The sequence below is a fragment of the Lemur catta genome, chromosome 3 (assembly GCF_020740605.2).
Source record: "Lemur catta isolate mLemCat1 chromosome 3, mLemCat1.pri, whole genome shotgun sequence".
In the NCBI taxonomy this organism is placed as follows: domain Eukaryota; kingdom Metazoa; phylum Chordata; class Mammalia; order Primates; family Lemuridae; genus Lemur; species Lemur catta.
The window spans coordinates 104,457,616-104,485,322 of NC_059130.1; the positions used below are offsets into that span (position 1 = coordinate 104,457,616).

The 27,707-nt window shown below is 52.3% G+C and overlaps 1 protein-coding gene across 1 annotated transcript in view; it reads left to right on the forward strand.

The window, feature by feature from the left end:
• Positions 1–27,068, forward strand: part of NKAIN1 (sodium/potassium transporting ATPase interacting 1) — a 42,429-nt gene extending 15,361 nt beyond the window's left edge. The window contains exons 2-7 of the mRNA XM_045548443.1: positions 21,427–21,564; positions 23,825–23,905; positions 25,235–25,432; positions 26,123–26,183; positions 26,706–26,787; positions 26,923–27,068. Coding sequence (XP_045404399.1) covers positions 21,427–21,564; positions 23,825–23,905; positions 25,235–25,432; positions 26,123–26,183; positions 26,706–26,787; positions 26,923–26,932 — 570 coding nt within the window. The 3' untranslated portion in view covers positions 26,933–27,068. The remainder of the gene's footprint in view (positions 1–21,426; positions 21,565–23,824; positions 23,906–25,234; positions 25,433–26,122; positions 26,184–26,705; positions 26,788–26,922) is intronic.
• The last annotated feature ends 639 nt before the right edge of the window (positions 27,069–27,707 follow it).

Here is a 27,707-nt window from a genome sequence, read left to right on the forward strand (position 1 = left end):
ACAAAAAGCGCTGGCACAGAGTTCATGCGCAGAGATCTTGGCGGTTGTTATTGGTGCTCGTCTTGTAGTTCAGAGCCAGGCGTTTCGAAGGGAAACCTTCAAGCCCTCCTCAGAGATGTGCCCTTCGCAGGGGCTCTCATGGGCCCCAGGTGATCCCTCCCACAGCCCTACGTGGGCCAGACACCCGCATTCCCCAGAGCAGGTAGGTGCAGGGAAAGGAAGTGGGCTGGGTGGGTGGGGTGAGGGAGTGCTGCTCCCTCCTCCTCTGTTCCTTCAGGCCACAGGGATCAGGGTAGGAGGCCGGAGCAGATAACAGACCTTCAGCTTGTGGGTGAGGCTGGCAGGTGCCCCCTTCACCTCTCCAAGCCTCAGTGTCCCTGGTGGTCCCATGGCAGCTAATGATCCCACATCGCAATGTCCGCTGTGAATGAACGAGCCGTCCGGACGTTCTCCAGTGGAAGGAGCAGTGGGGAGGCTGGGATCCGAGCCAAGGCTGGGGCAGTAAGTGATGGGGGGATCCCAGAGCCCCGGGCTGGGGGGAGGGGCTGCTGTGCACCTTTGCCCACTGGCTCCTGCCACCCGCTGCTGTTGCTAGGCAGACTTCCACCTGGCTTCCAGTCAGAAGAAGTCAGAAGTGGTTGCTGTTGCCATAGCAGTGAGGCTGGTTTTAATCAGTGTTTCCTTCCTGGGAGCATCAGTACAGGAGATAGCACTAAATAAGTCAGGGAATTGGATTTTTTCCTCCCTCCCTCTATCAGGTCACATGAAGAGTGGCCTCAGCCAGGAGAAATGACCTCCCGACTCCTTCCAGATGTTGACTGGGAACACTTAGCCCCCCAACCCCCTACACCCTGCCACTGTAGGTGCCTGATACCTCCAGTGTGATGTTTGGCCCCAGGGGGTACCCAGAGAGCATAGTGCCAGTCTGCATTCCTGCTCAGCCTCCGACCCTGCTGCCACATTGGCATCAGGCAACAGGGCACAATAGCCCTCCTAGCACTTTCCTTTGGTGCCCTGCTCCCTCTCACTCCCCTCCTCTAGTCACACGGGTCCCTTCCAGTCCCTTCTACTTGCCCACCTCCCTCCCTCCACGGGACCTTTGCACATGCTCTCACCCCTGCCTGAACCTTCTTCCTTTTCCTCCCGATCCTGGTAACCCCTCTTCCTTCACTTCTTCGGGGAAGTCTTCCTTGACTACTCCCATCATAGCTCTTGTCCTTGGCATCCTTCCTTCAGAGCACCTAGCATGGCAGGGATGTTGCTCTGTGTGTGCATGCACACATGCTGAATGGAAGCTCCATGAAGGCAAGAGCTGTGTCTGGGTTGTTTTTTTTTTAATTTTTGGGGGGGCTGGGCGCTGTGGCTCACACCTATAATCCTAGCACTTTGGGAGGCCAAGGAGGGAACATTGCTTAAGGCCAGGAGTTGAGACCAGCCTAACCAGGAGCGAGACACCACCTCTACAAAAAGTAGAAAAATTAGCATGTGCCTGTAATCCCAGCTACTCGGGAGCCTGAGGCAGAAGGATCTCTTGAGGCCAGGAGTTCGAGGTTGCAGTGAGCTATGATGATGCCACCACACTCTAGACCCGTGACAGAGCTGCTAAAAAAAAGAAAAACATGTCTCAAAAAAAAAAAACCCAAAAATTGTTTATTGGGATATAATTCACATAACATAAAATTCTCCTCTTTCAAAGTGTACAGTTTGGTGGTTTTTAGTATAGTCACAGAGTTGTGCAGCCATTGCCACTATCTAATTCCAGAATATTTTTATCACCCTAAAAGAAACCCCAAAACCATTAGTAGTCTCTCCCCATTCCTCCTTGCCACCAGCTCCTGGCAACCACTAATCTACTTTCCGTCTCTCTGGGTTTGCCTATCCTGGACATTTCATAGAAATGGAATCATATACTATGTAATCCTTTGTGACTGGCTGCTTTCACTCAGCATGATGTTTTCAAGGGTCTTCCATGTTGTAGCACATGTCAGTATCTCCTTCCTTTCTATGGTTTAATATTATTCCATTGTATGGCTATATCACATTTTTTTATCCATTTATCAGTTGGTGGACATTGAGTTGTTTCCACTTTCTGGCTGCAGTGAGCATTAGTGTACAAGTTTTATGTTAACTTTTGTTTTCATATCTCAGGTGTATATAACTAAGAGTAGACATGCTGGGCTGTATGATAACTCCCTGTTTAACATTTTGAGGAACTAGCACATTTTCCATAGCAACTGCATCATTTTACATTCCCCTGCATGCATGAGAGTTCCAGTTTCTCCACACCACTATCAACACTTGTTACTGTCTTTTTGATTATAGCCACCCTAGCGGATGTAAAGTAGTAACCCGTGGTTTTGATTTGCATTTTCCTAATGTCTAATGATTTTGAGCATTTTTTATGTGCTTATCAGCCACTTGTATATCTTCTTTTGAGAAATTTCTATTCAAATCATTTGCCCATTGTTAACTGGGTTACTTATTAGTGAACTGTGAGTTCTTTATGTATTCTGTATTCGAGACCCCTATCAGATATATGATTTGCAAATATTGTCTCCCATTTTGTGGGTTGACTTTTCACTTTCTTGATAATATCCTTTGATGTACAAAAGTTTTTCATTTTTATGATGTGAATTTATCTAGTTTTCTTTGGCTACTTGTGCATTTTGGTATCATAATTAAGAAACTGCTAGCCTGAGCAACATAGTGAGACTCCATCGCTACAAAAAAATAGAAAAATTAGGTGCTGGTGGTGCACACCTGTAGTCCCAGCTACTCAGGAGGCTGAGGTAGGAGGCATGAACCCAGGAGTTTGAGGTTGCTGTGAACTGTGATGATGCCACTACACTCTAGACTGGGCCACAGAACGAGACCCTGTCAAAAAAAAGAAAGAAAGAGAGAGAGAGACGAGAGAGAGAGAGAGAGAGAGAGAGAGAGAGAGAGAGAGAGAGAGAAAGAAAGAAAGGAAGGAAGGAAGGAAACTGTTGCCTAATCCAAGGTCATGCCGATTTATACCTATGGTTCCTTTAAGAATTTATAGTTTTAGCCCTCACATTTAGGCTTTTAATCCATTTTGAGTTAATTTTTGTATATGGTGTGAGATAGGAGTCCAGCTTTATCTTTTGCATGTGAATATCCAGTTGTTCCAGACCACATGTTGAAAAGACTACACTTTCTCCATTGAATGGTCTTGACATCCTTGTTGAAAATCAATTGACCGTAAATGTATGGGTTTGGACTATTCTAGTCCATTGATCTATGTCTATCCTTATGCCAGTACCACACTCTTGTTTTGTTTGGTGACAGAGTCTCGCTGTCACCCTGACCAGAGTGCAGTGGTGTGATCATAGTTCACTGCAGCCTTGAATTCCTGGGCTCTAAGTATCCTCCTGCCTCAGCCTCCCGAGTAGCTGGGACTACAGGTATGAACCACCATGCCCGGCTAGTTTTTCTATTTTTAGTAAGATGGGGTCTCACTTTTGCTCAGGCTGGGCTTGAACCCCTGAGCTCAAGCAATCCTCTCACCCTGGGCTCCCAGAGTGCTGAGATTTCAGGTGTGAGCCACTCCCCTCAGCCAGTACCACACTCTTGATTACTGTAACTATGCTATAAGTTTTTGTGTTTGTTTGTTTTGTTTTGTTTTGTTTTTGAGACAGAGTCTCACTCTGTTGCCCGGGCTAGAGTGCCGTGGCGTCAGCCTAGCTCACAGCAACCTCAAACTCTTGGGCTCAAGCAATCCTCTTGCCTCAGCCTCCCAAGTAGCTGGGACTACAGGCATGCACCACTATGCCCGGCTATTTTTTTCTATATATTTTTAGTTGTCCAATTAATTTCTTTCTATTTTTTAGTAGAGATGGGGTCTTGCTCTTCCTCAGGCTGGTCTCGAACTCCTGACCTTGAGCAATCCTCCCGCCTCGGCCTCCCAGAGTACTAGGATTACAGGCGTGAGCCACTGCTCCCGGCCTATGCTATAAGTTTTGAAATCAGGAAATGTGAGTCTTCTAACTTCGTTCTTTTTCAAGATTATTTGGCTCTTTGGGCTCCCTTGCATTTTCATATGAATTTTAAGACCAGCTTATCCATTTCTGCAAAAAAATGTAGTTGGAATTTTGATAGAGATTGTGTTGAATCTGTATATCAATTTGGGAAGTATCACCATCTTAACAATATTAAGTCTTCTAATCCGTGAACACTAGATGTTTTTCTGCTTGTTTAGGTCTTTAATTTCTTCAACAATGTTTTGACGTTTTCAGCATACGAGTCTTGTACTTCCTTGATTAAATTTCTCCCAAGTATTTTCTTCTTTTTGATGCTATTGTAAATGCAATTATTTTGTTAATTTCACTTTTGGATTGTTCATTGCTACCGTGTAGAAATACAACTGATTTTTGTATATTGATCTTGGATTCTGCAAACCTTGCTGACCTAATTTCGTAGCTCTCCTAGTTTTTTGTGGATTTTTTTAGCTTTTTCTATATATGAGATCATGTCATCTGCAAATAGTGACAGTTTTACTTCTTCCTTTCCAATCCAGATGCCTTTGATTTCTTTTTCTTGCCTAACTGTCCTGGCTAGAACCTCCAGTACAATGTTGAACAGAAGTGACGAGAGCAGACATCCCTGTCTTGTTCCTGATCTTGAGGGGAAAGTGTTCCGTCACTTACCATTAAGTATGATGTCAGCTGTGGGTTTTCATAGATGCCCTTTACCAGGTTGAGGAAGTCCCTTTCTATTTCTATTTTATTGAGTGTCTTGTTCATGAAGGGGACTGTGTCTGTTTTTGCTTTCGTCCACCACTTTATCTCTGCTGTCTAGCGTCGGGACTGAAATTCAATAAATATCTGTTGGCTGAACGAACGAGGGGAGAATGAAGAGGTCTCCTAATGGCTGACGGAGCCCAGCCTCCCATGGCCTTTCCTTTGGTGACTCTAGATGTTCCTGACCTCAAGCTTGGACCCTTTCTCCCTCCATACTCCTCTCAGCCTTCCACTGGCCGGACCCACAACATGGGTTCTGTTATAAATCGTCCCCGTTTCAGATGAGGGAACAGGCTCAGCTGTGTCGAGTGACTTACTGGCTGTGTGGTTTGTGGGTAAGGCTGGCTTCTCAGGTTGCAGTTCTTGTACCTGGCTGCTTCAGGGGAGGAGGGCACTAAACCTCGGAATAAAGACATAATGCATCTTTGCAGAGCATCTTTCTGTCCTGAATTTGGGGGAGGATGAACTAAGGAGGAGACTCTACTTCAGAGTAGAATTCTGGGTGCATATTCTTTTAAGATAAAAGACTTCCAGGAGATTCCTCCTCTTTTGCAGGAATCTCCCCAGAGATGGTCTCTGCTGCCGGGGTGCTCAGGTGGGGGGGTGGAGCCTGCGCCCTGCTGTGCTGCTTCTCTGGGCCCAGTGGGACAGCCTTCCCGTTTGAGCTATGATGGGGGATCTCCCCCGTGGTTCCCAGGATGTCAGTTCTGCCATCACATCCACTCCCACTGCCTGGGAGGCAGGGAGGGGTAGGGGTTCCATTTCCCATTTTACAGATGAGGAAAGAGCCTGTTAAGGAACAGGAATGGCCAGAGTCCCTGAAGGGCAGGAGGTGTTTGTAGGGAGGCGTCTTGTCCGGTGTCTGGTGGTGCACCTCTGCTGAACGCAAGGGCTGATCGCTCTCAAAGCCTGGGTGGGCTTCAAGGGAGCAAACGGTGCACTTAGAGCAGAGGTTTCCGGGGCCTCCCCCGTAGGCCTGTGGGACCACATAGACCTTATTTTAATTGTGGGGTCTCTGGGTCTGGGCCCCCCTTCCCCAGAGGTGCTGTGAAGGCAGGTAGGCTGCCCTGCTTGAGGAGGTAGCCAGAGAGCTACCGGAGGAACTGTCTGCATTTTGTCTTACTAGCAAGGAAGAAAGGCCCCTAGGAAAGAAGGAAAGAAGCCTTCACAAAAGGGAGTGGGGACCGAACAAGCAGAGGCAGAGGCAGAGCTAGGACAGAACACGAGACTCCAGAAGTGTGGGGTGGAAGAAAGAACTGGACTCAGAGGAGACGAAAGAATGGCATTTATTGGGTGCTTCCTCTGTGCCAGGCATCATGCTTTGCGTCCTTTAATGTTACAATAGTTCTGAGAGGTACCTTCTATTCTTTTCCTTTTTATAGATGAGGAAACAGGCTCAGGGAGGTTTAAACACTTGCCAGAGGTCACCCGGCTAGTAAATGACGGAGCCGGGATTTGAACAAAATACATCTCAGCTGTCATCGGTGGCACAAGCAGATCCACTGGGAGGGTTTCCGGTGCCAGCGGTGCAGGGAGTCAGGCCACCGTGGTGATGCTTCGGGGGCCCAGTGGCCATTCCTGGACCAGAAACGCCAACGGGGGAACTTGGGTGGTGGCAAACAGGCAGGCTTTGGAGCCCGCGGGTCTGTATTTGAATCCCACCTCTGCCACTTCCTTGCTGTGTGACCTGGGGCCTGTAACCTCACCTCCCTGGGCCTCAGTTTCCACTTACATAAAATGACACCTCTCCAAGAGTTGAGAGGACTAAATGAAATGGACATAAAGCAGTGCGTCCAGGGTGGGCTTGGTGCAAGTCCCCAGAGGGTGGACAGTGTCAGCTTCAGTCCTCTCCCTCTTCTCTGGGCTGCCATAACTTGACACCTGAAGTCATTCTCTCTGTCACCGTAGATTGGGAACACCCAGGAGGGCAGGGCAGGGGCCTGACTCAGGGTCAGCACCCATGAATGCTTCGTGGGCGATGGGAACACAAATGCAGCAAGGGCCAGGCAGCTGTTGGACTGGAGGGGGATGGGTGGGGAAAATGCCACCTGGCCTCAAAGGGGCCTACACATTAGGACACCTGTGGTCCCTTCTTCAGAACACGAGTCCTCTGAGCCTGTGGGGGACACAGGCCCAGAGTGTGTACTGTAAGGAACAATCCTCACAGCCAACACATGCCTGTGAGCCAGGCAGCATTCTGAACATTGTACACATCCCTCATTTAAGCTTCCCGTCAACCCCATGAAGTGGGGACTGTTCTCATCATTCTTGTTTTACAGATAGACATATTAAAGAACAGAGAGGTTAAGTGGCTTGCTGAAGGTCACACAGCTAATAGGTGTTAAAGGTAGGATTCAAACCCAGATGGTCTGGCTTCTAGGCCACATTTTTTACTACTACACTGCACGGCTTCTCAGGGAACAAGCTGCAACAATCTGACCTTGGTATGAAACCAAGGATTTAATTATTGTCCTAATAATGACAGATGTGGGCACAGTCCTTTACAGTTTAAAAAGAACATACTAGTATATAAGTTACTTTCATGGCTATGATCTTACTTGATCATCCAACTTCTCTATGAACAAGACAGGGCATTACTGGACTCTTTTTTTTTTTCTTTGAGACAGAGTCTCACTCTGTTGCCCAGGCTAGAGTGCGGTGGCGTCAGCCTAGCTCACAGCAACCTCAAACTCCTGGGCTGAAGTGATCCTCCTGCCTCAGCCTCCTGAGTAGCTGGGACTACAGGTATACACGCCACCACGCCCAGCTAATTTTTTCTATTTTTAGTAGAGATGGGGTCTCACTCTTCTTTAGGCTGGTCTCAAACTCCTGAGCTCAAGTGATCCTCCTGCCTTGGCCTCCCAAAGTGCTAAGATTACAGGCATGCCACCACGCCTGGCCCTACTGGCCTCTTTTTGCCAGTGAGAAATTTAAGATACAAAGAGGGAAAGTAAGTGGCTTGTCCAATCCATGATAATTTATTGGACATTTATTATATGCAAACTTCTTTATTTACATTACCTCACTGGATCCTCACACAAATCCAGGAGGTAGGTATTATTATTATTCCCATTTTGCAGATGAAGAAACTGAGGCCCCTGCAGGAGACTTTCCCAGATCCCACAGCTGTGAAAGCAGGGACTCCAGGGGCTGAGCTGGTAATTACCGGGCTTTCCAGCCCCATCCCATGCTGGACAGACATCACCTCCTGCTGTTTTTGTTCTGGTCTTTCCCACCCACCTCCATCCTTCTAGCCACCCCTGAAATTCTGATCACTGCCTTAATTAATTCTCTCTACCTAAGTGCCTGCTTCATTAAGGTGCTTTCTGCCATGAGTTTTTGGCTTAATTATGTGGTGTTGTTCATTGTACTTAGTCAGGGAATCTGATTAATCACCATTTTATTTATCCAAATGTTCATTTATCTGCAGCTGGCGTCTCCTGGGAGAGCCTTGTTTTTGCTGAGTTTTCCCTGCCTGGGTTGTCTCCCCTGCACCCCTGTCTCAAGTGCTCCTCCTTGGAGGGCACCTTTTCCCCAGGCCTTTGCTGCCCACTCCAGAGCCTGCTGGGGGTCCCGGCTCTGGGAGGTGGGACTGGGGACGCCTCAGCAGGTTGGACACGGGGACACGGCAGAGGCAGAGTGGGCACCGCCAAGAAGATGCCATCCCGGAGAGTGGGGCCCCAGGCATGGAGGAGGATCCTGGGCCCTGTCCGTAACCAAGAAAGGCCTTGGGGTCTCCACCTGACCTGTCACCTCCAGCCAGGGAGCACTGTGCCCAAAGCACCCAGCCGCCACACCCCTCTGCTCAAACCTTCCCTGCCTCCTGGGGTCCAGCAGAACAAAGCCCTGGGTCTGATGTCCAGCCGCATCTCTTCCCCACTGCCACCCCTCACTTCATCCGTCCAGAGCTGCCCTGGGGCCCCACACGGGCCATACTTTCCCACATATAGGGTGGCCAACTTGTCCCAGTTAGCCCAGGACTCTTGGATTTGGTCCGTGAAACTTCTGTCCCCTGAGAAACCTCATGGCCCCAGGCAAACCGGGACGATTGGTCACCCTACCCCCAGCTCAGGGTTTGTCCCCCATCAATTTCATCCTTGACTGTCTTTGTTTTCTTTCTTTCTTTCTTTTTTTTTTGAGACAGAGTCTCACTCTATTGCCCTGCTAGAGTGAGTGCTGTGGCGTCAGCCTAGCTCACAGCAACCTCAAACTCCTGGGCTTAAGCGATCCTACTGCCTCAGCCTCCCCAGTAGCTGGGACTACAGGCATGCACCACCATGCCCGGCTAATTTTTTCTATATATATATTTTAGTTGGCCAGATAATTTCTTTCTATTTTTAGTAGAGACGGAGGTCTCGCTCTTGCTCAGGCTGGTCTCGAACTCCTGACCTCAAGCGATCCACCCGCCTCGGCCTCCCAGGGTGCTAGGATTACAGGCGTGAGCCACCGCGCCTGGCCTGTCTTTGTTTTCTTATGAAAGTTACTCCTCGATGTAAAAGCCTTGCAGAAATAGATCCGGTTGAATCTTGAAGTCCCCCGTAATCCCACTTCCCAGAGTTAACAAGTTAATAGTTTGGCGATTCTTTCTTTTTTCGCTTAAAAGAGGATTGTACCACTCAAGTGGCTCTGCACCCTCCCTCCTCCCAGCCCATATCTTGGCCCTCTTTCCACCCCTGTTGTATGTCTGCCTTGTGTTCCATAATTTACTGTGTCCCCTTCTGAGGGCCCTCCAGAGTGTTTTCATTATTATAGTCAATTCAAAGCCAAATTTAAATATCACCTCCTTTGTAAAGCCTTCTTTGACCCTACAGGTGATCCCAGGATTATTTTCTTATTACTCTCATTTTAATAAAAATAGTTGATTTTTTTTTAATTTGTTTTTAGAAACACGGTCTCACTCTGTCAATCAGACTGGAGTGCAGTGGTGTCATCATAGCTCACTGTAACCTTGAACTCCTGGGCTCAAGCAATCCTCTTGCCTCAGGCTCCTGAGTAGCTGGGACCACAGGCACGTGTCACCATACCCAGCTAATTTTTTTTTTTGTAGAGACAGGGTCTCACTATGTTTTTCAGGCTGGTCTGAAATTCCTGACCTCAAGCGATCCTCCTGCCTCAGCCTCCCAAAGTGCTGGGGTTGCAACCCAGCCAATAGTTGACATTTATGGAAGGCTTACTATGCAGGCATTTGACATATGTTATCTCAGGACTCCAGGAAGCGTGAACACCGCTGTCATCCCCTATGTACAGATGAGGAAACTGAGGCTCATGTGGAAAATAAAACCCAAGCTCACACAGCTGGTGACTGGCTGAGCCAGGATCTGCCCTCTGCCCCACTGCCCTAAACTGACACTTGTGGTTTTGCGAAGGAGGGACTGCGGTGGGTGGTGCTGGGGTCCAGAGCAGGGTCAGGTGTCCTCTGTTCCCGGGTGACTGGGGACACAAGCCCCAGAAGGTGTTGCTGAAAGGTCAGATGTGCAAAGCTGGTAATTCATTTCCTGTCAGAACCCAAGGATGAGGAAGGGGAAGGGCGGGCGGGAGGGGGTGGCACACGAGGAGCAGGCTGTGCTGGGCTCCCTCCCGGGGGCTCTCTGGGCCTGTCCGAGGGGCCTGCCCCACAGGCGGAAAGCAATAGAGATGGCGGTCGGAGGCGTGCAGCGAGGCCCTGGCCTGGGAACAAACCTGGGAGAAGCCCCTTAGTCCTCTCAGCACCACTATGAGGTGGGCATTCTGCCCTCTCCATCTACAGAGGAGGAAACTGAGTCACAGAGTCACTGGCCTGCAGGTCAGTCTGCACTGCCCCATAATGCCTCCCACTGTGGCCCCCATGTTTGGACCAGATGGATGGAGGGATTTTTTGTTTTTATTTTTCAGACATCCCCTTGGTAACACCCCAGGCTGCTTGGCCCTGGATTTATGCAAATTAATGTAGATATATGCTAATTAGATCACTACCAGGCACTTTGTTCTAATGAAGCTGCCAGCTCAGAGGTGTGGTGGGGTAGATCTGCCCAGAAGGGGCCTGCAGACCCCCCAGCTGAGGAAGAGGTGGGGACGGGTCAGTGGTCACTGAGATGAGGGGGTGGGGTTGCCATGGAGACAAGAGGCCAGGCCCCTGCCGCTGCCTCCTGACTAGACCAGGGCTGGCCGGATCAGCCCGCTGAGACTGTCCTGGGCCTCCCCATCCGCTCCAAGCTGGTCTCTGAGGGCTAATTATGCGGAAGGTAGTGACCAGCTGCTCCCTGGCTGCCCCAGGCCCAGCTGAGGGACAGGGCTGGGCCACAGCAGGAGAGCGTGAGGACAGACAGATGGCAGGCTGGGAGCTGGGGGTGGGGGGCACGGGGACCTGTCCCGAGGAGGAGGGAGATCACCACTGCAGAGCGGAAGGCCCCTCCAGCAGGGCCGGCAGGGGTGAGACTCGGAATGCCCGGGCTTGGCCCCCAGACACACTGGTCAGAGCCTTGTCTCTTCTCTGTCCCCTTGGGCAAGCCCCTCCACCTCTCTGGGCCTCAGTTTCCTCATCTGTAAATGGAGGTAGCATTAAGAGACATGTACGAGGTTTAGTGGCAATAAGTGCTTGATAAAGTATTCTAAGATAGACCCACTGAGAGAGGCCATTAATCTCCTGGGAGATTTTTGTTTTGTTTTGTTTTGTTCTGTTTCCTAATGGGAAAGAACTTCTTGTCCCTCAGACAGATGTTACTGATGTCTGTGCTGAGGAAGGAACGGGCAGGACCGTCATCCCCAAGAGGACAGGAACTGGGTCCACTGAGTTCTCAGGACGAGAAATGTGTGTAGAATAAATGAATGAATAGACGCACAAGCAGGAGTGGAGGTGACGGATCTGGGTGTTGTCCGGCTGAAGGAAGCAGAGATGTGAGGATCTAGGCAGAACTCAGGGACTGGACATACCAAGGGCCTGCAGAGCCAGCAGCTGGGGAAGAAGGGCCATCAGGCCCTCAGCAGAGGTCACAGGACCTCAAGGCCAGTACCCTTGCAGGCAGGAAAGCCACAGCAACACCAAGCCTAGACATCAGTTTGGAGCTACTGACGCCGCCATTGTACAGATGAGAACACTGAGGCCCAGAGGAGGAGGGACTTGCCCAGGGTCATACAGCACAATCCCTTGAGAGTAGGAGACTTCGGGTCCTTTGAGTCACTCAAGTACTCTTCACATCGTCTCCGTGAGGAGTCAAAATTTAAAACATTTTTTCTTAATGTAAATTTCAGAAATACAGAAGTGTGTATAGTTAAAATTAAAAGTCTCCCTGTCTCCCCATTCTCACTCCCTAGAGATAACTTCCCATACCCATTTACTGTGTCTTTCCCTGGGTTTTTTTTTTTTTTTTAAGACAGAGTCTCTCCATGTTTCCCAGGCTAGAGGGCGGTGGCCTCAGCCTAGCTCACTGCAACCTCAAACTCCTGGGCTCAAGTGATCCTCCTGCCTCAGCCTCCCAAGTAGCTGGGACTACAGGCACATGCACCACCACACCCGTCTAATTTTTTCTATTTTCAGTAGAGACAGGGTCTTGCTCTTGCTCTTGCTCAGGCTGGTCTCAAACTCCTGAGCTCAAGCAATCCTCCCGCCTCGGCCTCCCAGAGTGCTAGGATTACAGGTGTGAGCTGCCTGAATCGCCCATTCCCTGGCTCTTGATTCTGTGTGTACAGTCACTCACATTTGGTGTCTTTGGAGGGGGGGTGGCTACCCAAATGGAATCATATTGTTCTATAGCTTGCTTTTTTCACTTAACAGTGATGGCCTTGGCCATTTTCCAGTGCGATGTGAGCTCAGATGGAGAGGCAGAAGGGGTTCAGAAGCCCAGGAAGAAAGAGTGTGTGTGTGTGTGTGTGTGTGTGTGTGTGTGTGTGTGTGTTGGGGGCTGGGCAGGAGTCTCCACGAGTTACCGCACAGTAGACGGGAAGCTGGCAGAGAAGCCCCCACTATCAGCACCCACAGAACTGTGGTATCAGCCTCCAGACTTGAGTTCTCTGAGGCAGGATCCACGCCATTTGCTCACTGCCATATCCCCTGTACCTAGCCCAGGACCTGGCACATAGTAGGTGCTCAAGAAGTATTTGTTCAATGAATAGAGCTCCTATTAGGTCTGTCTTCCTCGACTTTGCCAAAGACCATTTGGTCTCTGTGACTGTTCCTTTCAGTCTCTTGTTGGGTGTTTCTTTCAACTTGTGCTCAAATGGCATGGACCCCCGGAGATGGTGACGGAGCTGGGGGAGTGTGAGGAGACCCTCCCTTTAGGCAAGTCACTGTCCCCTCTCTGCCATTCGTTTGCTCACCTCCCTAATGAGGGGGTTGGGCCAGCAGATCTCAGGGGTCCTTCAGCTCTGCCATCTGAGGCTTCAGTCCCACTCCCTGATTTCACGGATGAGGGTCTGAGTCGCGTTTAATTTTGTCAGCTGTCTCACAAATCCACTGGGAAAGGGGGGCTTAAGTTTGGGGATGCAGCAAAGGCCGTTGCCGTTCACTGAACACCAAGAGTGCCAACTATGTGCTAGGCACCCGGCTGGCTGGGAGCTGTACAGATACAGGCTGACACCTCGGGACCTGTTTTTTTTTTTTTTAGAGAGAGAGAGAGACGGAGTCTTGCTGTCACCCAGGCTGAAGTGCAGTGGCATGACCATAGCTCATTGCAGCCTTGAACTCCTGGGCTCTAGTGATTCTCCCGACTCAGACTCCCGAGTAGCTGGCATTATAGGTGTGCACCACCACACTCGGCTAATGTTTTTAAACGTATTTTATAGAGACAGGGTCTTGCTATGTTCCCCAGGCTGATCTTGAACTCTTGGCCTCAAGTGATCCTCCTGCCTCGGCCTCTCAAAGAGCTGAGGTTATAAGCATGAGCCACCACGACCTGCCCCACATGACGTTTTACCAGTGGGGAAACTGAGGCTCAGAGAGGGGGAGTAATTTGCCCAAGGTCACACAGTGAGTCAGTGACCAAACTAGGGCTGGAACTCAGGTCTGCCTGTCCCCAAATAGGGAGCCTTAACCCTCAGTGAACTAAAGTCAGTAAGAGAGACAGAACCAGGCTGAACCAAACTGTTCTCCAGAAACTTCAGGTGCACCTCCCTCACCATTCCCCAGGTGCCAGACTTCCCTGGCCGGGGGGCCTATGGCAACAGGGCTGGAATTCTGGCCAGGGAAGTAGTTGACTTTTAGAATTGGCTGGCAAGGGCTTAGGCACAAGAGGCTTCTGAAGGGTTCCGAAGGGTTCCATGGCCCTGAGTGCAACCCCGCCCCACCCTCTCTCCCAGCCAGCTTCCTGGGGTGGGAGTGGGCCCATCTGCATTATTCATCCCTCACCCCCCACCCCTCACCCCCCACCTGGGGTTGGGTTCCTGGGGTTGGCATCTAGACAGACAAGAGCATCCTACTGAGAACAGAGGCAGCCCTGACTAGGGGCTGAAGGTTCCCATGGCAACAGCATCCCCCTCGGCTGGCAGCTACCCGATAAATAAATAATTAAGGGTGGGAGTGGGGAGCTCAGGGCAGGGGGAGGGGCAGCAGGGGAGGCTTCACTCTGGAGAGGAGGGGGCAGGTTAGGCTCAAAGTAGGCTGGGGGGAGGGGCTTGGCATTGCCAGGTAAGAGAAGAAGGTGGATGGATGGAGGAAAGTGGCCAGCTATGAGAGATGGGAGAGCCAGGGCTTGAGGACAGGCTGTGCAGGGGGGTGAGGGGGCAGGAGGGAGACCAGGACCTAAAGTTTGGGTTTCTCACTCCTGCAGCTGGATGCATTGTGGGGCCCAAAACACTGGAGATGGACCAGGTTTGGGTGTATTGCGTTCACAATAAGCCATTGGTTATAGAGGGGCTGGGAGCTGCAAGGTGAGCGGCAGTCACTGAAGCTTGGGTGACACGCGTTTCCTGGGACAAGTGGAGCATGAAAAGGGGCCGGGATATGGCCCTGGGACACTCATATTTAAGAGGATGAGCTGCACCAGGACCAGGGAGTGGCCAGGGAGGCCGGAGACTGAGCTTAACTTTTAGCACCTGCAGTGTGCCGGGCACTGCGCTCGCCGCTGAAGTTACAGCAGTGAACAACACAAGCAGAAATCCCTGTCCTCACGTCCACAGCAGGAGACAGACGGCACATAAGGAGCGGGTGGTGTGTTCGCTAGTCATAAGTGCTGTGGCAAAAATAAAGCAAGGGAGGGAGGCAGGGAGTTCTGCAGAGGAATATAATTTTAAATAATGCTGACTCTCCTTGCAGCCCTATGAGGAGGGACTGGGAATCATACTCATTTTGTTGACAAAGAAACTGAGGCACAGGAAGGTTATTGACTTGCCCAGAGTTGCATCATAACCAGTGCACCAGGATTCTGACCCAGGCTCTGCTCCTAACCACCCGGTCACCTTGCCCCTGGGACACTGCCGTGGGGCAGGAGCCAGAGCACAGTATTGCTGGCAGGAGAGAGGGCAGTCGAGGCCAGGTGAGATGAGGAAGATGAGGACTGAAATTCACCTGCTTGATTTAGTGACTCAAGGACCCAGAACACCACACTGTAGTGGGCCAACAACAGAGTGGCGGCGGGGGCGGGCGGGGACACAGAGACGTTTCAAGCAGTTTGGGATGAGAGAGTACTGAGAGTGATGAGGCATCAGCTGGGGGCTAGGGGTGAGGTGCTTTTTTAATTAAAAGTGGCAGGGGCTTGAGCTTGTTTAGGAGCCGGTGGGAAGGACCCTGGGAAGGGAGAAGTTGAGTCTACAAGAGAAGGGACTGTGGGTGGTGTGGGCTCCTGAGAAGACAGGAGGGGCTGGGTCCGGAGTGCAGGTGGTGGGATTGTCCTTGGGCGGGAGGAGGGACAGCACCTTGAATGTAGCCGGCAAGAGAGGGGGAGACCAGGCCATCACTGGGAGTGAGGGTGGAGGGGCCCCAGGGGGATGGAGGACAGTGAGACGCTCTGAAATCGTCACAGGGAGAGTGAGTTCCCCAGAGAAACCTAGTCCAGTGGTGGGACCATATCTGAGAATCATGAAAGCAGTGGCTGTGGGTCTACAGTGGACCGGGCCTGCCCCAGAGAGTGACCTTCTCCCTCAGAGCTGGCCCCGCTGCAGGCACTGAGGAAACGCATGGGCTCATCCAGGCGCGGGTGTCTCCTGCCAGGGGGGACGGAAGGCAGAGGAGGACGAGTGTTTGGGCTGCGGCCAGAGCAGTGGGAGAAGATGGTGTAGCCACAGGGCTGGAGCCTCAGGGGCACAGGGTCCTGCAGTCTGAAAGATGAAAGCATCTTGGGGACCCCAGAGGACACCAGCCCCACCCTTGGGCCTGAGGAACGTGGGATGTGAGAAGGCGGCAAAGGGAGAGCAGATCCTTGGGTGCAGCGTGCAAGGGGTGGCGGGAACCCCTCAGGGAGGGAGCCGAGGATAGAACTTGCTGGTTCGGAAGAGCATGTAGAAGGGGCAGAGGGAGAGCTGGGTCAGGAGAGGGCAGAGGTCAAGGGCAGAGGGGACTGATGGGCAGGAATGCGGGGCTTATTCTGTGGGCAGGTGAGGTCCAGGCTGCGAGACTTGGGTGACTTGTTTTCATCTGTCACTCTGAGACTACAGTCAGGGGACTCACCCGTGCGTCTGGGCTGAGAGCTGTATTAGAAGTGTGAGGCAGGAGTGGTGGCCTGGCTTCCTCTGCTTCCCCAGGAGATCAGGGAGGAGGCTGCATCTGTCGCCACCAGGAACTTCCATGCTGGCCCACTTAGGAGAGAGCTTCAAGAACCCAGCTCCGCTTGGCTTGCAGCTGACTGGGTAAAAATATCCCCAAAGTCGATTTTTCCTCTCAGTGCACATGCATTTGATTTCTTTGCAAAGGAGTAGGTTGCTGTTGCCTCCACACAATTCTTGCCTTCAGAGTAACAAAGACACGCCCAGGCCAGTTATTTACAGTCACCACAGCCCTCCGACGATTGTTTCTGAGCCAGTGCAACCAGATGGGGAAGATGTTCCTCCTATTTTGTTCTTATCATCGTGTTAATTAGCTGCATATCACTGCTGCACAGGCAGAAGTTCTGCAATGTTTGACTTGGTTTTCTAATAAAAAATAATAGAATTATTTTTAGAATTGAGATTATTTATGACACTGCATCTGAATTTTAAAGAGATTTAAATCTTCACTCAACACTGGAGGGGGAGGCGGCCTCCTTCGGGCCTGGGTTATAGCACTGATGAGGCTGGTGCCTGTCTGATTTCCTGTCCTCCTCCTCTCCTGGACTGAGTCCCCGCAGGGCAGGGACCACGATTTCTTCACTTCTGCCTGCCATAGACTAAATGTCCTATGAATGCAGAAGTGATGAGTCCTGGCCAGGCGAGGGCATGTCAGATGTCGGGGGAGGGATAAATGATGGGTCTGGGTGGGTTGCAGGTGAATGAGTGAATGGTTTGAGGCCGGGCGCGGTGGCTCACACCTGTAATCCTAGCACTCTGGGAGGCCTAGGCAGGTGGATCGCTCGAGGTCAGGAGTTCGAGACCAGCCTGAGCAAGAGCGAGACCCCGTCTCTACTAAAAATAGAAAGAAATTATATGGACAGCTAAAAATATATATATAGAAAAAATTAGCCGGGCATGGTGGCGCATGCCTTTAGTCCCAGCTACTTAGGAGGCTGAGGCAGTAGGATTGCTTAAGCCCAGGAGTCTGAGGTTGCTGTGAGCTAGGCTGACGCCTCGGCACTCTAGCCCGGGCAATAGAGTGAGACTCTGTCTCAAAAAAAAAGAGTGAATGGTTTGGGTGTGAGGATGGGGGGCGGCCAGAGGGATGGCTGGGAGTGGTAAGAACACCCCTGCTCCGTGTCCAGTGGAGAGGGCGTCCCTGTGGGCCAGTCAGGGAACTGCACTGCACTTTGAAGACCAAGGGGGCTGTGGATAAAGGAAAAGACAAATGAAGGTGGGACTGTTGCTTCAGCCTCTGGGAGGCAGGACCCGGTGGAGAGTAAAGGATTGAGCCAGATCCTACTGTGCCTGGAGTGCCCACCTGAGATGCTTGCACTGGCATGTCTTCTGTTCATCAGCCACCGCTGTCAAGTCTGTTTGTTAGTTTGTGTGATTTCTCCATATCCACACAGCAACTTCTCAGAGGAGGGATCATCTTCTCTATTTACAGGTGAAGAAATAGGTTCAGAGAGGGAACGTGACTTGTCCTAAGTCACACAGCAGAGCTGGAATTTGAACCTGAGTTTTAGTGACTACAAAGCTGCCGCTGCTTTTTTTTTTAAACTATCCCTCTATCAATAAGTTCACAGATCTGATCTTAGGGTGTTCAGTTAAAAAAAAAAAGGTCACAAAGAACAGAGAGGGCTTTTGAGCGGGAGCAGGGGTGATATCATCTCGTAGGTGGGCATATTCGGGCAGGATGTCTCCCCAGCTACAGCACGAGCCTGGGCAACTTTGTCACAGCCTCCTCCTCCAGCCTCTGATGAGAACCTTCTCCCCTAGGACCAGGGTCAGCTGAGTTGAGAACATCAAGCTGGAGCCCAGACCACCAGGGCTCCCAAGGCCAGGAAGAGTCAGTGGAAAGAGGAGCAAGATTGGCAGTGGGGAGGTGTTTGGGATGGGGAACAGCAGAGAGAGGTCGTGGTCTTGGCAGTGGGCCCTGGACAAGCCTGAGGAATTTCTCCCTCAAGGTCCACAGACCACTGAAGTCAAAGCCCTTAGAAATGATCTAGTCCCGTGACTTCTCTGTGTGGAAGAAGAGCCCAAGACCCAGCAGGGTATGTGGGCTGCCCAAGGTCACCCACAAGTCAGAAGCAGACTTTCCACTGTCACTTACACCTCTTGACTCCCGGGCTATTGCCAACTGGGAAAGGTGGTTCGCTGGTGCCAAGATGGGACAGGTGGCAGAGAAAGGTCTATTCTGCCACCAACCTGCTGTGTGACCTTGAGCAAGTCACTTTCCATCTCTGAGCCTCATGTTCTCTTTCCTCAAAATGAAATAATGATCTCAGCTCTGCCTTTCTGCCAAGAAGTATCCAGTGAGAGGTGAACTTTACAATCTGCAGAGCTGTGGGAGGAGAGTCACCAACAAGAGGCAGGCTGGTGCCAGGTGGGTAGATGCCAGGGTTGGGCCTGGCACCACCAGGTTTTCCTAAATCCCTTGCCCAAGCCTGCGGCTCCTTGGTCTCTGCCCAAGCTTTGCCATCTGTGTGGTGGCATTAGCCCCACCTCATCCTGCCTCCCTGCCAGGAAAAAGCCTTCTGGGATCTTCTCACTTTATCAGAATCTTCCCTCTCCCTCTCGCTCCCCAGCCAGACCCTCTTCTCGCCCCTTCTATTGCAGTCAGGACTCTTGGTTGCCAGTGACAGAAATCAGAAGTACAAGGGGGGAGAACTAGCTTTAGGCATGGCTAGATCTGAACACCTAAAAGATGTCACCAGGATACTCCCCTTGCTTGTTCAGTCTTCCTCCTACACACTCTCTCGCTGTCCTCAACTGTGGCTTCCTCCCCAGATGGGCCATCCTCCCATCCTCCCGAGGTGGCAAAGACAGCCACCAACAGCTCCAAGCCGGCACCACACCCATTCAGCTATCCTGACAGAAGAGAACAGCTCTGTCCCTATTGTTCCAGTAAATATCCAGGGTGGTTCTCAGGGGCAGGGCACACAGGTGTCTTTGATCATTTGGCTACACCTGGGTTACTTGCCCACCCTAGAAACTAGAAACTACCCACTCAAGCCACGTGGACAGATAGGTGGGAGGTGGTTCTTCAAAACTACAAAAAGGGCTGGGTGTGGGGGCTCATGCCTGTAATCCCAGCACTTTGGGAGGCCAAAGTGGGAGGATCACTTGAGGCCAGGAGTTCAAGACCAGCCTGAGCATAGCAAGATCCTGTCTCTAAAAAAAAAAAAAAAAAAAATCTTAAAAAAATTAGCCAGGTGTGGTGGTGCATACCTGTAATCCCAGCTACTTAGGAGCCTAAGATGGAGGATCACTTGAGCCCAGGAGTTCAAAGCTGCACTGAGCTATGATCATGCCACTGTACTCCAGCCTGGGTGACAGAGCAAGACCCTGTCTCTCAAAAAAAGTAAAAAAAAAAAACCCAAAGAGATTTCCAGGCACAGTGGCATGTGGCTGAGGCAGGAGGATGGCTTGAGCTCAGGAGTTGGAGTTCAAGCCCAGCATGGGCAACATAGTGAGACCCCATCTCTTAAAAAAAACGTGGGCCCCGTTCATCATCTATGGTGAACATATCTTGCTCTTGCTCTGTAAACCTATCTAGCCCTTCCTCAATAAACTTCATTTCACTCTTGCCTTGCAAAAATAAATAAATAATTTCTAAAAACAATGGATTCTGTCCCCAGAAGAAGCAATGTTGGACAGTCAAACAAACAGGTATCTTGGTTGCACCCTTGTTCCTAAGTATATCAGCTGATCTCAAACTCAAGGGGGCTGCTGGGGATGGGATATTGATTGATTCTTTTTTTTTTTTTTTTGAGACAGAGTCTCACTTTGTTGCCCGGGCTAGAGTGAGTGCCGTGGCGTCAGCCTCGCTCACAGCAACCTCAAACTCCTGGGCTTAAGCGATCCTCCTGCCTCAGCCTCCCGAGTAGCTGGGACTACAGGCATGCGCCACCATGCCCGGCTAATTTTTTCTATATATATTTTTAGTTGTCCAGCTAATTTCTTTCTATTTTTAGTAGAGACAGGGTCTTTCTCTTGCTCAGGCTGGTCTCGAACTCCTGACCTCGAGCGATCCGCCCGCCTCGTCCTCCCAGAGGGCTAGGATTACAGGGGTGAGCCACCGCGCCCGGCCTTGGTTGATTCTTATACATATAGTCAGCTTTTGCTGCATAACACATTACTCCAAAACTTGGTGATTTAAAACAACCATTTTATTTAGTTCACGATTCTGTGGGTCAGCTGGGAGACTCTGGTCTGGGCAGTGTCTGTGGTGAGTTAGTGATCTAGGCTGATCTAGGATGGCCTTGCTCACGTGTCCATTGCCTGCCTGGCTGTCAGCTGGGTACCTCCATTCTCCTGTTCTCCACGTGGTCTCGCATCCTCCAGCAGGTAAGCTTGCCCACAAGGTGGTCTTGGGGCAATTGTGCTAGCTCCAGCGCACTTGGATGGTGTTTGCCAAAGTCCCTTTGGGCAAAGCCAGTCACATGACCGAGCACAGCACAACGTGGAAGGGAGCTGCTAGAGAGCAGAGAAGCAGGAAGAGGAAGATTTGAGGCCAATTTTGCAATACTGTAGCTCCCTTGGGGAAGGGGAATGAAAAATTCCTTCTCTGTGGCCCGTGGGTCCCATGGGCCAGGGCAACCTCCAGATGGGGATTGTCGAAGAGGTGACTCAGGCTCTAGGACTTCCCTGTCCCTCCCGGGCCAGGGCTGGGGGAGGCGAGCTGGATCCAGACCCCGACCCCACCAGTTTCCCCACGTGGGGAACGTGCAGGAGCTTGAGCTGCTAGTGGGGAGGGGCTCCTGGGCCAGGAGGAAGGTGTTCTGACCCTGGCTCCTGACTCCCTCAGCCCACCCCAAAGTGAGGATCTGTCTTAAGGGCCCACCCCCACCCCTACCTCCCAGCATCCCTTTGGTAATGAGGGGCTGGATGGCTCTGAGACTTGTGCCTCATCACCATGGTAACTGGTGCCACCTGCTCCCTAAGGTTGAGGAGGAGTCCCTGAGCGTCCCTTTCAGGGGGTGACTGTGGCCTCAGCATGTCTCTTCCACAGGTGGCTGCGCTGGAACGGCAGATCTTTGACTTCCTGGGCTACCAATGGGCTCCCATCCTGGCCAACTTCCTGCACATCATGGCGGTCATCCTGGGCATCTTCGGCACCGTGCAGTACCGCTCCCGGTACCTCATTCTGGTACGGCTCACCCAGCACCCTCCCAAGCTGACCCCTCTGCTCACCCCTGCCCACTCACCCCTGCTCCTCACCTGGCCCCGCCCCCCAGCACTGGGCACCCAAACCGGCTTGTCCTGGTTCCAGCCTCGCTGGTGGGGTGAATGTCCAAATCCCAGGGCTTCTTTGCTCAGAGGAGACAAGGTTGGTATTTTTCCCAAAGAATTTCCTGGGGAAATAATCCAGATATACACAAAATAGCATGTGCAGGGCTCACTGCCAGGAGTTCCCCATGCTTTGTCTCATCTCTACAGCAGCCCTGTGAGTACATCTCGCTATCTCCATTTTCCAGATGAGGGAACGGAGGCTCAGAAAGGTTATGAGTCTTCCTAAGGTCACACAGCCAATAAAGGCAGGGCCAGGATTAGAGCATGAAATCTGGAGTGAAGGCTCCACTGCACTGCCTCAGTAGGCCAGTGGGAGACAGGGAGCGGTGGGCTTCGGGAAGGCCTGGCTTTTGTCCCTCCACCCGATGTTCATCGAGGATGTGGCATGGAGTAGCTAGTGTGGCTTTGAGGTCAGTGCCTCCCTGTGCTCCAACGCGGGAATCTGATTGTGGCCCCAGCCCCTTCCCTGACTGTCCCTTCCCAAGCCCTGGTCCCACATGGTCGCTGTCAAACCCCTGCTTTCAGCTAGACTGACCCACATTCCCTGCTTTCCTCGGAGACCCCTTCACATGGCTCTCTCGCGGGAAAAGGCTTTTCACTAGAGTTACTGCATGTGCTTGACACCTGCAGTCACAGTGACATGCGATGTCATGCTGCCCCAGAGCCCACACACACTCATTCTAGAACTTCTTCCCCCCACCCACCACAGGCTTGGTTCCTAGAAGTGGGGGGAACAGGGCCCTAAAAAGCTCTCTGACCTGACATAAAAGAACACATCTCTCCAGTTCTCAGGAAAGCCCCAGGCACCCCTGTCAACACCACCGTCTGCCAGGTGACAGCCACCAGAATTGCAGTCACAGGACTCAGATGGAGGCATCCAGCCCCCAAACCTGCCCTAACCTCCTCCTCTCCAGCCCATGGCTGTGGGCAGAGTGCTGTCCCCCTCAGAAGTGAGATGTGGGGAAACTGAGCGGCCGACAGGGGTCTGCCCTGGCGGTGCTGCTCCCAGCCCTCCCTCCAGCCAGATGGAAGGAAGGACCTGTGTCGCCCAGCTGCAGTTCACAGAGCAGGGAGGGGACTGGCAGTGTGAGAGCTTCCAGGCTGGACCCCTCTTCCATCCTTGGGGCCTCTGGCCTGTCGCCCCAGCCTTTCTCCAGGCCCCACCAGTGGCCCTGCCCCCACCTCCCCGCATCCCCTCTACCCAGACTCCAGCCACCACCATGTGTGGGATGATGTCACACTTATACTCAGGCACCAGGCTGCGGGATTACCGCCTGTCTCTTTTGGTCTGAAGTTCCTGGCATCCTTAAACCATTGCTGACTCAACTTACCTTCTCACAGACGAGCACAGCCACTTACAAGAATTAAGGTTTCTTCCTGGGAGGTGAAGAGGTCCCTCATTCTCCCTACCACCGCCTCCAACCTAGACAATCCCAGGCCTTCGGACATCCTACTTCTAATGACCAGCTTGGCCTAACATGCACGCTTCATAAGGCACTTCCTGTCATCTTGATAATTCATGCCACCATGTGACTGCTCATGCTGGGCACTGGCATTACAGTGGGGAATAAAGCGGGCAGGGTCCTCACCCTCTGGAGCATGTTCTTAAAAGTGTTATCTGAGTTATGATCCCCGAGGGATTGTTTAAACAGCTCCTGAACACCATCCCTAGAAATTCACAATCAGTAGGTCTACAATAAAGACCCAAGAATCTACGTTTTAAACAAACTCCCCAAGTGATTCCACTATATTCTATGTATTCTAGAGACGGCTGGTCTGGAGGCTGCTGTTCTCAGCAGAGTGGAAAGGATTAGCTACCAGAGGACTTGAATTTGAGTGCTGGCCCTACCTCTTCTAGCTGTGCGATCTTAGAAAGCCTAAACCTCCTCTTGGCCTTAAATGAGTTATCTCTAAAGCGAGGACAATGCCTACTTTGCAGGGCTGTTGTAAGGGCTGATGGGTGTGAAAATGATTTGAAACTAGAGTGTGCCCTCTGAGTGAGGTATTATCATAATTTCCCCTGCAAAGGTGTCCTCAGTCCCTGAGCTCTGTCTCCACTGACACGCCCATCCCCACTCCCCCAGGCCCCGCCCTGATCCCACCTCTGCTTTCCGCAGTATGCAGCCTGGCTGGTGCTCTGGGTTGGCTGGAATGCGTTTATCATCTGCTTCTACCTGGAGGTTGGACAGCTGTCCCAGGTAAGCCTCAGGCCTGGCAGTGCCCTAGGGCAGAGCCTGCCATTTCCCATCCCCTGCCCCTCGGGCTCCTAGTGTGGCATAGGTCTGGGGCAGCCTCTCTTGAAGAGAACTCCTTCTTACTACACACCCAAATAATCTGTGTGCCCCATTCCCCACAGACATATTTTTGTTTCTGGCCTCCTCTGCATTTCTCAAAAACAGCTATGGAGCAAATAAGTCTGAAGAGCCGTCCATGTGAAGATGGGCTGGGGGTCCCAGTTGACCACAAACTCAATAAAAATAAACAATATGTGGTGGCTCAGAAAGCTACTCTTAGGCCCTACTAATAGAGGTAGAGTGTTCAGAGCAAGGGAGGTGAAAATGCCATGCACTTTGTACCCACAGAGATTTGGGTGCAGTGCTGATCAATATTTTTCAGAAGGGAAAGAGACTAGTAAGATTGTATCTGGGGAAGACTGAGCAGACTGTGTCACATGGAGAACTACTGAAGAAAGGGACTGTTTATTCACCAGAAGATGGGTTTGAAAAAAAAAAGAAGTGGGACTGTTTAGCTTAAATAAGAGCAAGTCCAGAGCGGTACACCTTCTGTTTTTAGACATAAAGAAGGCAAAATACATGAATAAGAGCGTTGCCTTTGTAGTTTGACCCTGCTAGATTCAAACCCCTGCTCTGACATCTCCTTTGCTGTGTGACCCTGGGCAAGTGGCTTATCCTCTCTGAGCTTCAGTTTCCTCATCTAGTAGGTGGAGATAATAGCAACTGCAATTTCATGCAGTTGCTGAGGGGATGAAACATCGGATCGCACATCTGAGTGCTTGGCCCCTGTCGCCAGGCATTGCATACTTTCTGACTAATGAGTGGATGGATTGATGAACACCTGGATGCACACCTGAATGAGCACTGGTCCAGGCCAGCCCCTTCGCCATCTAACAAACGGGGAGACCAAGGACCAAAGAGAGGAGAGGTTTGCCCAGGGTCACACACAGGGGCAGGGAGCAGTGGCGAGACTGTGAAGCGGTCTGCATTGAGGATTTCACCCACAGGTGGGAAATTGAACCCAGTTATTGTTAATGTCCCTTCCAGCCCCGAAATTCTGGGGCTTCTGTGGGTCAGCACCAGCTCAGGATGGAAGTGAGCCCTGCATGGTCATCGGGTGCCACCTGCTGGCTAAATGTGGACTTGCTGGTGCAGACTCCCAAATCAAACCAGAGAGGCTGTTACAAGCGCCAGGTGTGAAGTGGGCCTTATATAAAGTCTCCTGGGGCCAGGGGAGTACATACCCCCCTCCCTCTCCCCTGAGCTCAGTATCCCAGGCCCCTCTGCCCCCAGGACCGGGACTTCATCATGACCTTCAACACGTCCCTGCACCGCTCCTGGTGGATGGAGAACGGGCCTGGCTGCCTGGTGACACCTGTTCTGAACTCCCGCCTGGCCCTGGAAGACCACCATGTCATCTCTGTCACTGGCTGCCTCCTTGACTATCCCTACATTGAAGCCCTCAGCAGTGCCCTGCAGATCTTCCTGGCAGTGAGTCCTTCTGTGCCCCGACCCCACGCACACTCCCAGAGCACCCCCAACTCTTTTCGTTAGCCCTGGCTAAGAGGGGATGAACCTAGGTCTTCCAACCTGCATGTGCTTCTGCCTGGATCTGTTTCCATACCTTGTACCACCTCCCCTCACCCCTGCCCCAGCCCCCTTGTGGGGAGTGAGCAGGTTTAAGGAATAGGATGAGGCACCAAACCATGAGTCATCCTGGGTTTAAATACCCACTACGCCCACTGCATGACTTTGGACAAGTCACTTGCCGTCTCCAAGCTTGTTTCTTTATTCACAAAAAGGAGTGAATAAGGGTTATGAGAGTAAGAAAGTGGCTCCAAGGTAGTGGTAATTCCCATTTCCAGGAGGGCCAGCTCCGTTCTAAGGGTCACATAGTCCTTGTTCTGCTCCACAAGCCATTAAGCTGTTGCCCAGGTCCAACTGGGAAAACTGAGGCTCAAAGAGGTAAAATAATTACCTGTCTGAAGTTAGACTCCCAGAAGAATTGGACCAGGTATGTTTGCTTGACGGTGCAGTCATTTAACTTGAAGTTATTATGGGTTTGCCTTCATCCAGGCACGCCCCCTCCCTCCCCAGTCAGGGTGGGCAGGGCCAGGCAGGGGGTCCAAGAAAAGGCTCCCTCTCCTCCTTCCCTCCCTCACGTGTCGCCCGCTCCCCCAGCTGTTCGGCTTCGTGTTCGCCTGCTACGTGAGCAAAGTGTTCCTGGAGGAGGAGGACAGCTGTGAGTAAGGCACCCCAGGGGAAATGGGGAGCCTGGCCCCACACCACCCCTCGTGTTCAGCACCCTGGACAGAGGCCTGGAATGGGCCTTGGCGGGAGGGGACCTAGGTCGGTCAAGGGGCCCCTTTCGAGGGGCAGAAGAGGCGGCTGGGGTGGATGGGGGTCTGCAGAGCCAGCCCATTCTGGAATGAGGCTCTGATGTCCAGGTGCCCAGCCATGGCCCCAGCGCCTTTTCCCTGTCTCGCCCCACCCCCATCTGAGGTCCTCTAAGTGGCTCGAGCCCCGCCCCCAAGAGACTTCTCTCTTCTAGGGCCGCCCTGCCTCCCAGGCTCAAGTCTCAGGTGTCAGGGACTCGAGCCCCTGCTGGCCCAGCGAGGCCCATGTCTCTGGGTCGCCCGGTGTCTCTGGCTCTGCTTCCCGGGGACGGGGCCCTGCCCTCCGATCCTTCCCTGTCAGGACCCAGCCTCCCATGACTCGCCCCCCGCGGCGCGTCCCTAATCACGCGCCACCTCCCCTTCCGCAGTTGACTTCATCGGCGGCTTCGACTCCTACGGATACCAGGCGCCGCAGAAGACGTCGCATTTGCAACTGCAGCCACTGTACACGTGGGTCGCGCCGCCGAGCGGCGGGGCTGGCGGGACGGGCATGAGTGCTGGGGGAAGCCGGGGTGGAGGGGCGGCCGAGGTCTGCGCCCCCTACTTCCGGGGTCCACTCCCCTGACCCGCCTCTGTTCCCCGCAGGTCAGGGTAGCCGCAGCCCCGGGACTGCCCGCGGCCCCCGCGAGCTCGGGCCTCGGCGGGCGGCGCCCCCTGGCGGCCCGCGGACCCGCTGCAGCCTGTGCCGGCCCTGCTGGGTCTACAGCCGAGAAGCGGACTTGGACTTGGCCCTTCGCGCCCGGACTGCAGGGGCGGGGCGGGGCGGGGGAGGGGATGGCGGGTTTGTATTTTTTTTATCACAGCCTTGGCGTGCGCTGGGGCCTTCCTCCCTTCTCTCCCTCTCACCTTTCGCCCAGCACCCCGCCCCCTGTCCAGAGAGAAACGGCAGGACAGCGGACTCACCGCATCTCACCCACTCACCAGCCCTGGGGAAAGCGACTGTGAACTAGGCGCAGGAGTCCTGGGTTCTAATCGCAGCTCCATCACTGACTGAGTGACGTCTAGCAAAGCCTTTGTCCTCTTTGGGCCTCAGTTTCCCCACATCAAATTAAAATAATCCCTTAGCAGGTGGATTCTTCTAGCCTTCTGGTTTGACTCAATTCCTTGGGCAAGACTGGGATTATAATTCCCATTTTGCAGATATGGAAACTGAGGCCCAGAGAGGGGAAGTGATTTGCTTGAGGCCACCCAGCCAGGCTTTTGGTGGGCCGTGAACACAGCATACTTTCTGTAATTTCAGACTCCAAAACCCAGTGTCTGGTCTCTGAGTTCCACTTCCAAGCCCTCTTCCAGCTTGGACACCCTGGAACCCGTATGGTCCCCATCACACTCACACACCACCGCCACCACTTGCCAACGCCTCTCTTAAA